The sequence below is a fragment of the Eleutherodactylus coqui genome, chromosome 3 (assembly GCF_035609145.1).
Source record: "Eleutherodactylus coqui strain aEleCoq1 chromosome 3, aEleCoq1.hap1, whole genome shotgun sequence".
NCBI classification, from domain to species: Eukaryota; Metazoa; Chordata; class Amphibia; order Anura; family Eleutherodactylidae; genus Eleutherodactylus; species Eleutherodactylus coqui.
Genome location: NC_089839.1, coordinates 96,705,179 through 96,723,233, shown reverse-complemented (window position 1 = coordinate 96,723,233; position 18,055 = coordinate 96,705,179). Strand labels below are relative to the sequence as shown.

The 18,055-nt window shown below is 41.9% G+C and overlaps 1 protein-coding gene across 1 annotated transcript in view; it reads right to left on the bottom strand.

Moving 5' to 3' along the window:
* Positions 1 to 5,862: 5,862 nt before the first annotated feature.
* EPM2A (EPM2A glucan phosphatase, laforin) overlaps positions 5,863 to 18,055 on the bottom strand; it is a 75,231-nt gene continuing 63,038 nt past the window's right edge. The window contains exon 4 of the mRNA XM_066595895.1: positions 5,863 to 7,417. Within this exon, the coding sequence (XP_066451992.1) occupies positions 7,140 to 7,417 (278 nt within the window). The 3' untranslated portion in view covers positions 5,863 to 7,139. The remainder of the gene's footprint in view (positions 7,418 to 18,055) is intronic.

Here is an 18,055-nt window from a genome sequence, read left to right as displayed (position 1 = left end):
ATCAAATAGGGGTTAGAGATCAGTTGTAGTCAGATATAAGCAGAGTTCGATGCACTGGGATTGTAGATCAGAATAATGATACATGGCAGAATGCTCAGGCACAGGAATTCCATGGCTGAGAGTTTAATTACAGCAACCACAACTGTGATTGGCCCCAGAGCAAGTAGAGTCTATAATTAATCTCAGGATGTGCAAAGCAGAGTTAAACAACAAATCTTTAGGTAACATGATGGTCAAGGCTAAAGCCGCAACAGAGAATGTCACAGTCATCTTATGGAGGTATTCTACCATAGAAGCATACCATCCGGATACAGTGGTGACATCCTGTCGTGTAGAATGGGACTCCGTGTGCTGCTGTACAGGCTCCATGAACACTACAAAATTGGTGACAAAAACTGCAGTATAACTCAAAAAAGTTATTTTTAGTCACATTTTGCAAATAAAGTTTTATTAAGTTCTGTTTATTACAATGTATGGCACCCTTCATGGGTGTAATTTTATGGCCCTGTACAAAACAGAGCTGTAATACAGCCATTAGTATGAGTCCTAAGGCCAATTTCACAAAAATGTCTTTTGTATCTGTGTCAGTTCTGTACCTATAACGTCCCTGTTTTAAAAGCAACGTTCCTACATATGGCTTTTTACAACGGTTGTACAAATTATGTGCTATCTCAAACGGAGCTCCGAAGTCTATAGAAAGAGAACATAATAAAGATGTATTTCTATTTTATGATATTACAGAGGAGAACATAATTAGAGGAACCCTTCAGAGTTATTAATTTCATCTGATTGTTCAACTGCTTGTACCGCGACCATGTGAAGCATTGTATTCCAATGCATTCATTTACATGGGCATTTTCTGGTGCGTGCAAAAATCGCATAGTCAAAATGTCAAATCGATGACTCTTTCATTCAGCGATTTTTCATGCTGCGTCAAAAGATAGATTTTGACCTATCTCGTGACGAAAAATGCTGGGAAAAAAGGAGGGAGAGGGAGTTTACCTGCGTCCGGCACTCGGGAAAGAATTAGCAGGCATTCCGAGGATTACTGCCAACTGACAGAATTCTGTGCTGTAGCGTATTTTTCAAGCGATACAAAATTACCCATATAAATGAATGTGAGTGGACGAGAAAATGCTAATTAATCTCAGGACTCGATCGCGGCTATTCTTCATTGTTATGATTTTCAGCCGCGATGTGGCGGCATAAAAACACATCACCCATGTGAATGAGGCCTAAGGCTGTATGGGTAGGTTTCACACACCTGTGAGGGATTAAACAGATGGGTGTGTTTTAGTTCCGTTATGTAGCCGTGAAAATCTCGGCCACATAATGGGACGAAACAAAACCATTTATTTCAATGGAGTCATTTTCACTATCGGAATTCCCATGCGTTTTCCAAACTCGCGCACAATAACATGGAGTTTGAATAGTCTGAGAGAAAAAAACAGATTCATCTGCTAATATGCTTTGTAGCGGTGAGTGTATTAGCGCTGGCCAATGTGGTTTTACCCAAAATAGTGTGGATTTTATATAAGGAAAATCCTTAGAATTTACAGTGCAAGTCATGTGGATGAGATTTAACAAATCTCATCCACATGTTATAGAAATCCACAGTGGAATTAACATATGTTACAGATTTTAAATCTGCAGCATGTCAATTGCTTGCTGTAGATTTGAACACAGATTTCACCCTTCGCCACTGCAGATTTTGTACTGTGGACATTCTAAAAACACAGTATTTGCCCACGTAAATTTGGGGCAAAAACACAAGGGCGCATGCGCTAATATGGCCACAGATATAGAGCATATTGGCACATGAACCGGGTTTTGGGAATTTTTTTAGGACTATTCAAAATATCTGCTTCTGTGCGAGTTTGAAAAAAAAAAGCGGGAAGATAAGTCCTGCCCTATCTTTATCACACGTAGTAATAACGCGAGAGAATCCTGATAGTGGAAACTAAACAATTGAAATCTCTGGTTAGCTTGGTCCCGTTATGTGGCCCCTGATTTTCATGCCCGCATAACGGAGCTAAAACACGCCCATCTGTTTAAGCCCTAAAGCACAGTTTTCCACTGATTAGTATCAAAAATCCTAATTAAGTACAATATGATTCTATGCTCAAGTAGGGTGAAGATTGTTTTATCACTGTAATGAAATATTTTTATAGACACTGTAATTTTGTAGTGGTAATTACTGATACTATTACATGATTAAATAGGAAAAAAACTAAATGATCAAGTGAGTAATGAATAATACTTTATTAAACACACCCAGCTAAACACTGAGATATTCTTAAGAAATAAATGATTAACAAGTACATAAAAGTGCAAAAATGCATTGAAATGCTCTTTCAAAGTAAATTTAGCTTCCTTAAAGGGGTTGTCTCGCGAAAGCAAGTGGGGTTAAGTACTTCTGTATGGCCATATTAATGCACTTTGTAATATACATTGTGCATTAAATATGAGCCATACAGAAGTTATTCACTTACCTGCTCCGTTGCTAGCGTCCCCGTCGCGATGGCTCCGTCTAATTTCGGTGTCTTCTTGCTTTTTTAGACGCGCTTTCGCAGATGGCTCTTCTCCCTTCGGCTCCGCTCGGCAGTAGCTGCGTTTTGGCTCCGCCCCCTTGTGCGCGTCATCGCATAGCTCCGCCCCGTCACATGTGCCGATTCCAGCCAATCAGGAGGATGAAATCGGCACATGTGACGGGGGCGGAGCTACGCGATGATGCGTACAAGGGGGCGGAGCCAAAACACCGCTGCTGCCGAGCGGAGCCGAAGGGAGAAGACCCATCTGCGCAAGCGCGTCTAAAAAAGCAAGAAGACACCGAAATTAGACGGAGCCATCGCGACGGGGACGCTAGCAACGGAGCAGGTAAGTGAATAACTTCTGTATGGCTCATATTTAATGCACGATGTATATTACAAAGTGCATTAATATGGCCATACAGAAGTACTTAACCCCACTTGCTTTCGCGAGACAACCCCTTTAAGGTACCTTTACAGGGGACGACTATCAGGCGCCCAACAGTCATCCTACCAACTATCACTCCTGTGCTTTACAGTTCTGCTAAAAGCCAAGTAACTCTGACAAGTGATTGTCTGATTTTGCTGTTAGTAGAGATTATTCAGGCGATAACCACTCTATGTAAAAGTTACCCTTAGTTAAATGAATATTCCATTTTTAGCGTAACCTACTAAAATAGAGGCTAGATATGCAGTAGAGAACAACAGAACAGGTTTGCCAATCATAAGCATACCTGTTCTGTTCTTTAATGAATGGGTGAGCGCTGCCTGTGATTGGCTGAGCGCTGTGACCAATCACAGCAGCTCTCAGCAGTCTTTCATTGAATGGTTGAGTGCTGCATGTGATTGGTCACAGCGCTCAGCCAATCAGATACAGCTCTTTCAGCAGGTGGGGATTTTACACCAGCTATGGATGATTTTCAGGGAAGGGCTTAAATTTAAAGCCCTTACCCGAAAAATCACTGCCGGTGTTCCGGCAATACTCCGGCTGTGTTCATGGAGCGCTCAGCTGGTATACGACTCGTTAATGAAAACTGCACGATGTCCGTGCAGTTAGACCCAACGATTCTCGCTCAAAAGACAGCTTTTAGCGATTTTTGAGTGAGAATCGTTGGGTCTAAATGGGCCTTTGGCTGACAGCCCCATGGCAGAACAATGGAAATGTATTTAAAGAACAGACCACCTGCTATTCTGTAAATACATCTCCTGGCAGCTGATTAACACACAAATGATGTTAATTAGCTGCTAGTGGATATTAAAGGGGTTGTCTCACGGCAGCAAGTGGGGTTATACATTTCTGTATGGCCATATTAATGCACTTTGCAATATACATCGTGCATTAAATATGAGCCATACAGAAGTTATTCACTTACCTGCTCCGTTGCTGGCGTCCCCGTCGCCATGGTTCCGTCTAACTTCGGTGTCTTCTTGCTTTTTTAGACGCGCTTGCGCAGATGGATCTTCTTCCTTCGGCTGGTCTCAGAAGCATCGGCGTTTTGGCTCCGCCCCCTTGTACGCGTCATCGCGTAGCTCCGCCCCATGACGTGTGTCGGTTCCAGCCTCCTGATTGGCTGGAATCGGCACGTGACGGGGGCGGAGCTACGCGATGACGCGTACAAGGGGGCGGAGCCAAAACGCCGATGCTTCTGAGACCAGCCGAAGGAAGAAGATCCATCTGCGCAAGCGCGTCTAAAAAAGCAAGAAGACACCGAAGTTAGACGGAACCATGGCGACGGGGACGCTAGCAACGGAGCAGGTAAGTGAATAACTTCTGTATGGCTCATATTTAATGCACGATGTATATTACAAAGTGCATTAATATGGCCATACAGAAGTGTATAACCCCACTTGATTTCGCGAGACAACCCCTTTAACATCATTAGTGCCTAATGCAAAATGATTGCTCAAAGCATTTCTTTTTGCAATCACCTTTGTGTGTAAATGGACCATAAGAGAAACCAAGTAATCTTGTAAATTTGATACCTTTTAATGACTAATAAAAATATATGATGTTAATGCGAGATTTTGAACCTCACAGGGTACTTCATCAAGGCAATAATGAAATGGATAAGTATATATATATATATATATATATATATATATATATATATATATATATATATATATATATATACATACATACATGCCTCTTCCGATCCATTTCATTATTGCCTCGATGAAGCACCCTTTGAGGTCCAAAAGCTCGCATTAACATCAAGTATTTTTGTTAGCCATTAAAAGGTATCATATCTACAAGATTACATGGTTTTTCTTTCTGAGAACAATCACACTTTAGTCCATATGCATGAAAAGGTTGCTTTTGTCTATCCTGCAAATACTAAATTGTTTCTGGAGGTACGTATGTATGTATAATCTCTTCAGTAGTATACTCTGATAAGTCATAACATAGGTGTCCTGTGGCATCCAATATCAAGACAGGTTGCCACAGGAGGTGGTGGGATCTCCTCCAACTGAAGTCTTCAAACAGAGTCTAGACAGATATCTGTCTGGGATGATTTAGCAAATCCTGCATTGAGCAGGGGGTTGGACCAGATGACCCCGGAGGTCCCTTCCAATTCTACCATTCTTTGATTCTATTCTAAGACCCAAGCAGATTCCTGTAAATTGTGAGGTTGGGTCTCCATGGTGCAGACTTGTTTTTCCAGCACATTGCACGGGTGCTTAAACAGATTGAGATCTGGGCAAGTTGGAGGCCAAGTCAATACCTCGAACTCTTTGTCATTCTTTCTAAACCATTCCTGTACAATTTTTCCAGTGTGACAGGGTGCATTATCCTGTTGATTTAAAGGGGTTGTCCCGCGCCGAAACGGGTTTTTTTTTTTTTCAACCCCCCCCCCGTTCGGCGCGAGACAACCCCGATGCAGGGACGTACAGACAGCTTACCGGAGCGCTTACCTTGATCCCCGCGCTCCGGTGACTTCTATACTTACCTGTGAAGATGGCCGCCGGGAACCTCTTGCTCCGTGGACCGCAGCTCTTCTGTGCGGTCCACTGCCGATTCCAGCCTCCTGATTGGCTGGAATCGGCACGTGACGGGGCGGAGCTACACGGAGCCGCTCTCTGGCACGAGCGGCTCCATAGAAGACAGCAAGAAGACCCGGACTGCGCAAGCGCGGCTAATTTGGCCATCGGAGGCCAAAAATTAGTCGGCACCATGGAGACGAGGACGCTAACAACGGAGCAGGTAAGTAAAAAACTTTTTATAACTTCTGTATGGCTCATAATTAATGCACAATGTATATTACAAAGTGCATTATTATGGCCATACAGAAGTGTATAGACCCACTTGCTGCCTCGGGACAACCCCTTTAAGTCACTGCTTTAAACAATACTCTTGCCAGTAAGGAGAGTATTTGGTTTGCAACAAAGGTATGTTTCAAAGTAACATCAATATGGATGCCAGGATCTAAAGTTTTACAGCAGAACTTTGCATCACATTGCCTCCACCAGCTTGTCTTCTTCCCGTAGTGCATCCCATTCCCATTTCTTTCCCAGGTAAGCAATGTGCACGCACCTAATCATCCACATGATAGAAAATAAATTGAGATTTATCAGACCAGGCCATCTTTTTCCATTTCTCCATGGCTCATGCTCCAAGGTTTTGATGCTCATGTGCTTTCAGTGGTGGAAATGGGTCAGCATGGGCATATCAGCAAGCGGGGATTTAAAATGCCCGCCTGCTGAAAGAGCTGAATGTGATTGGCTGAGGTACTCAGCCAATCACAGGCAGCTCTCGCCCATCATTCATTCGCGAGAGCTGCCTGTGATAGATCAGCACCACAGTGCAGGGGGCAGGAGGAGAAGACGGGGCTGAGCCCCGGCAGCTGGAGCAAGGTGAGTATCTATTTTTTTTGTTTTTTAAACCACTTTTACTTGATTTTCAGGGAAGGGCTTATATTTAAAGCCCTTCCCTGAAATCCATTGCCAGCCACAAAATTCTCTACTGCAGCTGACATGTGTGACAGTTGCGGTAGAGAATTGAAGAATTCCTCTGCTGCAACTGTCACAGATGTGGCAGATGTAGATGCAGGGAATTCTTTTAACTAGCACGGATGAAGGAAACATCTGCCGCATGTGGCAGATGTGTTCTTCATCCACGCGGGGGTCATGGCAGCGGCGGCCAGGTAAGTATATTTTTTGGTTTTTTTACACTAAAATTTTTCTTATATAGGGAAGGGCTTATATGTAAAGCCCTTCCTTGAAAAAGAATGCAGGGGTGCTGGCAGACCATTGTTTTCAATGGAGCCGCTGGCAGCAGCCGCGGCTCCATTGAAAACAATGCGTGCATTCCCTATGATGCACGCATGTCCTATCTTTGCAGGCACACGCCTGTAAAGCACGGACATGTGAACACACCATAGGGAATGCATTGTTGCAAATAGAAGCGTGTTTTTGTGCGTGTATACGACGCACAAAAACACGCTTGTGTGAAGCCACCCTTAAGGTAAACTTTGCATCATCTGTGTATAGGCAGTTTGGGTAGATTTGTAAACGACACTAAATCCTGAACTTTACTGTTACATTTCTAGGATTTTATCAAAGCTATCTATCTATATATACATGCAGCAAAATAAAAAGTCTTAGAATCAATCAAATCCGACACACGGTAGAACGGAGCTGACCAAACTTCTGATGGAAATCTTCTTCAGCGCACATCATAGCTTCCTCATCAATGTAGACAGCCGGTCTTCTTGATGCTAGGAAGTATTGCACTTTTCGAAGACTCCAACCAATCACATACATGAGAAAACCACAGACTGCAGCTGTAGATCTACCAACTCCAGCATTGCAATGGACATAGACTGTGTGGCCATTTTCCAAAAGTCCAAACAAGAGATACACAGCTTGTGGCAACATTTGGATTCTACCTATAGGAAATAGCAAGAAAACAGAAACTTATTTTATAGGTGTAAAGACTTCTTTTTTTGTCTAGAAAGAATATAGGGTGAAGAAGTTTTTACTTAATTAAAGAATTAATCTTCATTATTCTACAGTATGAGTACCATATTTTCCGGCATATAAGACGACTTTTTAACCCAGGAAAATCTTCTCCCAAGTCGGGGGTCATCTTATACACCGCGAATACACTGTAGAAAAAAAAATCAATACTTACCTCCCATGGTGCTGCTGCAGGCTGTCGCTCCCTCCTCCACGCCAACAGAGCATTGCTTTCTGGATGTGGGGGTTGAATGCCCCGCCTCCAGAAAGCTAATGCTCTGATTGGCTTACTCAGCACGGCGTCAGCCAATGACAGCCAGCGCTGGGTTAACCAATCACAGCCATTCAATGACATCATTGAATGGCTGTGATTGGTTACGGCAGCACCGACTTTCATTGGCTGATGCCGCACTGAGTAAGCCAATCAGAGAATTAGCTTTCTGGAGGTTGGGCATTCAAGCCCTGCATCCAGAAAGCAATGCTCTGTTGGCGTGGAGGAGGGGCGACAGCCGGCAGCAGCGCTGCGGGAGGTGAGTATTGATTTTTTTTTTCTACAGCATATTCCCAGCATATAAGGCGACAGTTGGGGGTCGCCTTATATGCCCATTAATCCTATACGCCGGAAAATACGGTATATATTTGAATTTCAAAGTAGTAACCATTTCTCCTTTATATTGACATATACAGTATTCATGTGTGGGTTTGCAGTACAATCATCACATTTAATAACAATGTTAATGTTTCAACAGAACTTTTTTCCAATGATCTCCTTAATTTCTGAAGAATTTTGATCCTGTTTTTGGTACAAATTAAATTACTCCAACATAAGGCCTCAGTCACACGGGCGCATCGGCACTCATACACCGGCACCGATGCGCCCGTGTGACTGACACCAGCAGACGGACGTACCTCAAGACGGCCATCTCTCTGCAGCGCAGGAGGAAAGAACATGTGACCAGCTTCATTGCCGGTCATGTGTTCTTTCCTCCGGCGCTGCAGAGAGACGGCCGTCTTCATGTACGTCCATCTCCTTCCTGCAGTCACACGGGCACATCGACGCCGGTGTACGGATGCCAATGCGCCCGTGTGACTGAGCCCTGAAGCTGTATTACAATGATCTGAAAGTACAAGGCTTCAAATCACTAGAGAATTCAGCTATGACCCAATGCTTTCAGTGCCCATAGGAATAAATGTGCCCATACACTTTAGATAGCTGTCGGCCTCCCAACCCTCTCATATGCATGCATGCTCAGCTTGGCCAAGCATGCATGTGTTTGCCATAGGGAGAGTGAAATAAGTCATTAATACACCTATGATGACAACTTACCTCTCATAAGAGCAAAAGCTTGAGCATATTGAAATCCAGCAGCCCCGAACCTTTTGTCCCCGACATTTGCTGCCTTTGTAAGGCTGCTTTCACACGGCCAAGAAAATTATGCAAGATTTGTGTGTTGTGAGACTCACAAATCTCGTACAAATATGAACCCCATTCTTTTGAATGGGGTCATATATATGAGTGATTGTTTTCTTGCATCACGGCGCGGGAAAAAATTGAGGTATGTCCCATCTCTGGGCATTGCTTTGGGACACCTAGCCCAGTGTTTTCAGTGGGTTCAGAAAAAACATTGAACAGCATGTGATGTGTACGCGAGTGTGATGCAAGGTTTCCCATTGAAAACAATCGGAAACCCTTGCTGATCTTCTGCGGCTGAAAGCCATGCTGGAGGGTTGCAACTGTACTTAAGTGACGGGAGGTGATATTGGGCTTGGCCATGTGAAACTAGCCTACAGGTGAGACAGAGCCATACATATTAGATGGCAGACCAGTCAGCCAAAATCGATTGGCTTGGCCGGCGTTAATCTAGTGTATGGAAATCTTCAGGGTGACAATACTGAGATAATATTGTTAACAGTGGTTGAAATAAGTCATAAAATTAATTACTTATCCCTTCAAGATGCATTATTTTGTGCCTGTCCAAATATCTTAAAGGGGTTGTACCATGAATTGAAGTTATCCACAGCATACAGAATAATTATCTGATCAGTATTGTTCTACCTGTTAGGACCCCCACCAATTAAGAGGACTCATATGCTAAAGGCCCCTGAATGAAAAGAGCGGGAATCACACATATGCACCACCGCGCCATTCATTTCACAGGAGCTGCTGGAGATAACCAAGCACTTAAACTTAGCTATCTCTGACAGTCACATTGAAATGAATGGAGCAGCAGTGCACATGAGTAACCACCACTCTATTCATTTGAGGACCTTCAGGACCCCCCGTTCTCATGATTGATGGGGGGACCCAGTGGTCAGACCCTCAATGATTAGATAATTATCTTATATCCTGTTGATAGACAACGACTTAATTTAAAGACACAGCCCCTTCAAGGGCAAACTATCCAAATATCACGGACAGCAAGAAATGCAGCCATTTAAATTGTGATAGGAACTCTATCCTTTATTATCTCCTCAGCCATAGCTTGTATGTGATTGTACAGCAGCGGTAGCAAAGCTTTCCGTCATTTTTTTTCTAGCCCTACTAACAGGAATAAATGCATTTTATAGTCCAGATATATGACGTTAGTTTATTTTCTGGGACATAAATGGGACATTCCTAATTCTAGCACTGCTCCTTTCTAACATTTGAGAAGTGGCCTTTAGAGTTTTCTGTCTGCCTGAAAACTGCAGCTAAATGTCCAAACAAGTCACAATTTAATTTTAGTTTACAATAAATATCGTTATAATTTGTGAGCAGAGCCTTAGCTCTACGGGAATCCTACTGCACAGCATCAGCCTGCTGATATACTGCTCTCAACAGAAGTCAATATATTCTTTGTAACTGGTCAGTTTAATTGTGATAAACTCAGCAGGTAACTCCACGCCGCCGTAAACTTCATATTTCTCCTTCATACAAAAATACGATCACCTTCAGAAGTCGGTAACTCATGTTTACAGTATAAAAGTCTGTAATCTTTTACAACCTCTCACTATTTTAAGTGTTTCATTTGCCCATTCAATTACTGTGGTTTGTTATTTCACTATTCCATAGGAAACCTGGCCTATTGCTTGCAACAATCAAACATATTTCCTATAACTGGACGATGTCCTTCAATAATAGTAAATTACTGGTTGGCTATTTATTAGTAAGGCCGCCGTCACATGGGTGTATTTGTGCTCGTAAAATTTACACAAGCAAAGTTGACACGGAGAATAGAACCCATTCATTTCAATTGGTTTGTTCACATGTGCGTATTTTTCCTGTGCCTTTTGGTCGCGCAAAAAAAAAAACCGCAGCAGGCTCTAATATCCTGTGAATTTGCACAACAAAGGTCCCCAATGACATCAATAAGGGGTGCGCAAATACACATGCAATATGCAAGGAGAGGTGTAATACGCTTCGTAATTCTGCTGGAAAAAAACACATCTGAAACTCATTCGATGAATTAGCCATTGCAATTGGTGCGTCTTTGTTTGCCGCGTGCAATAAGCATGCCTAGCAGGCGCCAGTGCGTTCAAAAAAGCATTGTTTATTCCAGAAGTACATTATGCTCATGCGTGCGCAAAAACGGGTAGATATGTTGGCCTGGCCCACCCCAAAATGAAAAAAGGGTGTTGTGCTTTTTGGGTAATGCTGAGTACCAGTAAAAGTTTGCACACCACTACATTGCCGTAGCTAAGTTCCAAATGGATTTAATCAAATAGAAGCTGCCTCAAAAGTTAAATTGGACCACAGTTCAAGCAGTCCTTTGCAGAGCTGAAAACTATCCAATTCCACAAGCCCCAGGACTTGACCTGGAGGTTTGCGGTGCAGACTGATGCTAGCGCCTATGGTTTGGGTGCATTTCTCAAACAGAAAGACTCCATATAATTAGAAGTGCAAATCCCATGTGAGCTGATTGACATAGGACAATGTGATCTTTGTCTAAAACTAGTTTTATTGATATGTGTAACAGTAGGCCAGTTTGGTACCAATGGACTCCTGCAAAGCTGCAATGAATTCTTTAATTAGGATGCACCTACATATAGCCTAGAGGCAGTCACAATGTCTAAGTAGGTCTACACAGAGGTATTTACTGGCCAAAAGAAATATCATAATTTAAGATTTCCCAAGCACAATTCATTTTCTGGGTAACGCCTATGATATGGTTGTGCTCAGGAAATCCAGCAGCTTCTTATGGTCTAAATGACAGAGTTGGAGGGCCCCAGGAGCCTCCAAAACTCAAAATATGCTTAACCTAGTAAGCTATGACACCCTTATTTAGAATTGATAGACTGCTAAATTTATGTACCGAAACATAAAGGTCACAGTTTCCTCCTAGGGCTTTCTATGGAAAAATCTGAAACAAGAAATATGCCAGCAGAAGTGTGTAGTCCTGCATCCACTCAGACTGTCCCTATCAAATAGTAAGAGAAGGGTTATGGAGTGTCACTGGAATAGGTTAAAAGTGTGCTCCAAGCCAAGGGACCCTGTCAGACACCAGGACATTGTTTATACCTACAGAACTGCCCATACCCAGCGTGTCTCCTCAAGATGAACCACTTTAATTAGTGACGGTCTGGTATTATATCTCCGTTTTCTTTTTATACATTTTTTGTTTGTATTGTATGTCCTTTTTTATATTATCATTTTGTAATTTTTTATAAGCATTGCACCTTTTTTTTATTGAAGCTTTAATAAATTTAGTCCTTGTCACTCTATAAAAACCTAAAGCCCCTGATAAGAGTGTTAACTTTGACTGGTACGTTACCAAAGCTTAATGACATGGGGGAAATACTATATTGCACAATCCAACATGGCTACCCAAGAGGCTATACACCAGTACTATTAATTAAGCATTAAATATCTACACTGGATAAAATATTGAGTGGAAGAAGAAGGCATTACCCATCTGTGCAGATAATTGGGAAGCACTTAAACATTCATTTGGAAGAAATATTATCTGTTATTCAGGTAAGCTGTAAAAAGTGGTCTCAATGCACCGAAAAACGTACTTATTCCTTGCTCTGATATTTTATTTTGTTGCAGGTTGAAAAATCGTATTCCCATAACCTGGCAAATTAAGTCAATTGCCCTAAATAAAAGTAATTTAATATTGATGCTGAATGGCACATACCAGTGAGACAAAATGTTCAAGAAGTATGATCGATGCTAGCATTGATTTCTTTTTTATATGCTCATTAGGAAGGCTTGAAGATAGCTAATATGTTTTCATATCTTAGTAACCATGAGTTGCAGTTTCATTCAAAAGTTAATACACAGAATGTAACAAGGATTACTTAACTGTATCATTACATCATTCTCTTAGAGTGCACAAAGTCTTAGTTCTGCAGATACATTGAAAAAGACAATTTTGTCTGTATGCCACAGCTTCAAAGAAAGACCCTAAGTAAAATAAGTGGTATAATGGTAACCTTTGTAATGGTCCGCATATTCAATTTTTTTTAATGCATCTACAATATGATATATGGGACGCTCTTAGGAATCTTTGGAAATCCTGATAGCTTGTTTAGTGGAAATGGGCACTATTAGTCACAATAACCTTTCCAATATACTAAATGACAGAAATGTTCCAGCTGTTCTTTTTGAATAGAAGAAAGAAAAATGTGATAATTTACTATGACACTAGGCGGTTCTGCCTCATGGCATCTAAGTTACGAAAACATTAGGTAACACAATACTATTATTAGCATCCTGTAAAAAGGATTTCATCAATGTACTCATGCCCTCTATTAGATGCACTACTTAAGTGGAAAATAATTATTATCTCACAACACAATAAAGCTATGCCTCAGCCCACAGGGAAGGTTTAACACAGCTAAATGATCACTATTAATAAACATGGCACTACCAATAAATAATTATAACACCCAGGGAGTAACTTGTAACCTAACACTACTTCTAGAAATACAACATTTCTTCTATCCTAGGATTTGTAAAGGTTGTAGCATGAATTTAAATGTAAGGAGCAGATCTAATATCAATAGTTAGCTTATATTCAAAATAGATATGTAATGACCAGCTCCCCTCTATAAGACAATATGAATCCATTGTGATAAAACAGGAGGGTGGATATATATACCGCTCCAAAAACGGACCAAAAGCTCCTTGAAAATAACAATTCTCCAGCACTCCAGAAAAATAGTCCAGATTAAAAAATAACTTTTTAATAAATCAAGATAAAATCAATGTGAAGGAATAAAATATAAAAACAAAAGGGACTATCTAACATGTATCAAGCCAACATTTCCAGGCTCTAACTCATTGGGGGAAGACAACAACTTGCGATGCTTTGATCACTCTCGCAGTATAATATAATACCATAGCATTCCATAATACTGTGATTGGGCAGGCAATTTATCAAGCCACCTCATGGGCATGGTTTGATTCTGCAATGACAGCCCTGGGGCCTTTCGGAACATTGGCAGAGGGGATTTAAATGCCGCTGTCAGAATTAATGGTGGCATTTAAAGGATTAACAGCTCTGATGAGCTGCGCGGCTAATCGGGGCTGTTGCTGCCGGGTGTTGACTGTAAGAAACAGGCAGCACCCGCGTTGTATGGAGGGAGATTATCACGCGATCTTCCTTCATATATACTCCGACGCTGCAGGACATAGCCTTACGTCCGTGGTTGTTAAGGGGTTACTATAGAAAGTGATTTACAGCTTCCAACAGATCTTTCTGACTTTATGTCTGTTAGTTATATCTTTATTTGTCTTTAACCCCTTGAGTGGCATGGCCGGAAATTTTCCGGGGACGAGCTCCACTGCCGATAGTGATATAGCCCGGAAGATTTCCGGGCTATGTATCACTATGGGAGCTGTAGAGCACAATGCCACAAGCTGTGGCAGTGTGCTCTGCCTGCACAGTCCCACAGAGAACAAAGCAAGGGCTTTGAACAACAGAAGCAGAAGATATTGCCGATATGCAGGCAATCTCCTGCTTCTAAGTCTCCTGCTTTGTTTATAGGTTGCCATAGAGACCATCGGCTTGTCAGAAGCAAGCCGATGATCTCTGTGGCAGAGAGAGCTGGTGCTTGGCTGTCAGAGGACAAGCAGGCACCAGCTCTTACAGCAGAGATCAGAGAAAACCTTTGATCTCTGCTGTGTTAACCCTTTACATGCTGCAGTCTATGTGACTGCAGCATGTAAAGGGCTGTCACTGCAGCAGATAAAGGGCTGTCACCATCGGACCCCCGGAAAGTGATCAGGGGGTCCTGATGGGTCCCTGTGGAAGTCCCCTAAAGGGACAAAAATAAAAAAAAGTTAAAAAAAAAAAAAAAGTTTAAAAATTATAAAAAAAAATAAAAATAAAAACACTTGTCTCCCTTTACTTTGTAAAAAATGTAAAATAAATTCACACATGTGGTATCCCTGCGTCGTAATGACCCAGAGAAGGAAGTTGGTACATTATTTAACCCCTTAATGACATGGCTCCATTTTTTCCTCCCCGAAACACAAAAACTGTATAAACTTGGTATCGGTGGAATCGTGTTGATATCACATTATTTATTCTGCATGTTGAACGCCGTAAAAATGAAATCCAAAAAACAAATGGCAGAATTTTTTTTTTTCCCCCAATCTCCCTACAAATGTTTTTACAAAAGCTATTCAATACATTATATATACCCAAAAATTATGCCATCAAAAAGTACAACTTGTCCCGCAAAAAACAAGCCCTCATATGGCCTGGTCAATGGAAAAATAAAAAAGTTATGGCTCTTGGAACGCAACTGCAAAATTAGCTGAAATTCAATGATGAGACCATTTAAAAAACCTGCCCTGGTGGGCACGACAGGGTCGTAGGAAACCCGCCACTCAAGGGGTTAATCCTCATCTTGTATGGTTTTTGGTTCACAATTTGGGGGCCTATGAACCAATTAGTAGTTTTCCATAGAGTTATAGTCTCAATGGTTACAATAATTTTAACTCACAATGGCGTCCTGGAACCAATTAATATTGTACGTTCAGGGACATCTGCACTGACATGGAACAAAGAAGGAAAGAAAGATGCCCCTTTTGTGCTTTTAAACACTAACCTGGCAATGGATATCTACATTATACACCGTTGAGACATCCATTCAATGGTATAATGGCATGGTTCATAAAATGTAAGACAGCTGGTGTCCCTCTTGCAATATCGCGAAACAATTAAATGTTAACCTGTTAGAAAGACTGCCTGCAAAGCGCTCTTTTGTGAAATTACCATTACATTAAACACTAACAGGGAATTTAGAATACAATTTAGGGCTGTGGTCATTTAGTGACATCACTAGAGAATTTTATGTGCAGTTGGCATAAAACTACATAGTGCTATTGTGCCATGACCAGTCAATAGCATACAAATATGGAACAGGAACATGAGTGACTTTGACGTGCTCCCTTTGTGGCATCACTATACAATTATTTCCTAGCCTGGCACAAAGGAAAAGTGCATAGTATCCCCTTGCAACATCACAATCCCTTTACATACTATCTGGGGTCAGATAATGATTAATAAGTGGTATGTAACCGCTCTGACACCACTAGACAAGTAAATGTTAACTTGACACACAAAAAAAGGTAGCCATATACTTACTGATACACGAGGGCAGGCAAACACACCACATCCCTCAACATGTGGACAGCCGGACTGCCAAATGGAGGAGCAATTTGCACAAGTGCAAGGTATTGATGAACACCCACTCACACACCTTCCTTAGGGCTTCTACCTACTAGCGTTTTTTTTTAACACCACGATATTGCTGCGTTTTTTAATGCAATGTCAATGGGACTTTCTAATGTTAAGATTACGTCGCGCAAAAATCGCAAATTTGTGCTTCTGTGATTTTTGTGTGATGCGATTTTAACATTAAAAAGTCCCATTGACATTTGCATTTAAAAAACGCAGCAATATTGCAGTATTAAAAAAAAGCTAGTGGGTAGAAGCCCTTAATAATGACGCGGGCATTTTTCTTTTTCCATTTTCGTTTTTTCCTCCCCCCTTTAAAAAAATCATAACTCCTTTATTTATCCATCCACGTCGCTGTATGAGGGCTTGTTTTTTGCGGGACGAGTTGTATTTTTCAATGGTGCTATTTAAAGTACCATATAATGTACTGAAAAACTTTAAAAAAATTCTAAGTGGAGTAAAATGAAAAAAAAACGACATTTTGCCATCTTTTAGTGCGTCTTGCTTCTACGGCGCACAAATGGCAACAAAAACGACATGATAACTTTATTCTATGGGTCGGTACGATTACTACGATGCCAAACTTGTATAGGTTTTTTTTTACTATACTCCTCTTTTTTTTTTTTAAAGACATAAAATTTTTTTCAATTATTTTCTGCGGTCATTTTGTGCGCGCAATAACTTTTTTATTTTTCCGTCGACGTAGTTGAGCAAGGTTTCATTTTTTGCGGGATGTCCTGTAGTTTCTGATAGTACCATTTTGGAATACATACGACTTTTTGATCGCTTTTTATTGCGTTTTTTCTGGGAGACAGGGTAACTAAAAAAATGCATTTCTGGCGTTCTTCATTTTTTTTTTCGGACGACGTTCACCATGCGGGAAAAATTATGTGGTACTTTGATAGTTCGGACTTTTACGGATGCGGTGATACCAAATACATATTTTTAATTTATTATTTAGATTTTTTAATAATAGATATGGCAAAAGGGGGGTGATTTAAACTTTTACAACTTTTTTTTTTTTTTCAATTAAAAAAAAACTTTATTGATTTTTTTTTTACTTTACTTTGAAGTCCCCCTGGGGGACTTTAAGATGCGATGCTTTGATCGCTCCTGCAGTATGACGTAATGCTATAGCATTACGTCATATTGCTTTTTGACAGGCAGCCTATGAAGCCACCCCACGGGGACGGCTTGATAGGCAGTCTGCTAAGGCAGCCCTGGGGCCTTTCATTAGGCCCCCGGCTGCCATGACACATGCACGGCTCTCCCGATCTCACCGCGGGGGGGGGCCGTGCGGGACCCCCGAACGATGTTCGGGGGATTTAAATGCCGCTGTCAGAATTGACAGCGGCATTTAAATGGTTAATAGCCGCGATCGGCCGCGCGGCCGCTCGCGGCTATTGCCCGCGGATGTCAGCTGTTATAAACAGCTGATGCCCGCACTGTATGAAGAGAGGTTGCATCGCAACCTCTCTTCATACATACCCCGACGCTCCATGACGTACCAGGTACGTCATTGGTCGTTAAGGGGTTAAAGGGGTTGTCCCGTGATGACAAGTTGAGTTAAACACTTCTGTATGGCCATATACATGCACTTTGTAATATACATCGTGCATGAAATATGTGCCATACAGAAGTTATATACTCACCTTCCCTGCGCTGGCGTCCCCGTTAGAGATGAGCGAACCTACTCGGCCACGCCCCTTTTTCACCCGAGCACCGCGATTTTCGAGTACTTCCGTACTCGGGTGAAAAGATTCGGGGGGCGCCGTGGATGAGTGGGGGGTTGCAGCGGGGAGTGGGGGGGAAAGGGAGAGAAAGAGAGCTCCCCCCTGTTCCACACTGCTACCCCCCACTCCACCACGCCATCCCCCGCTCCCCGGCGCCCCCCGA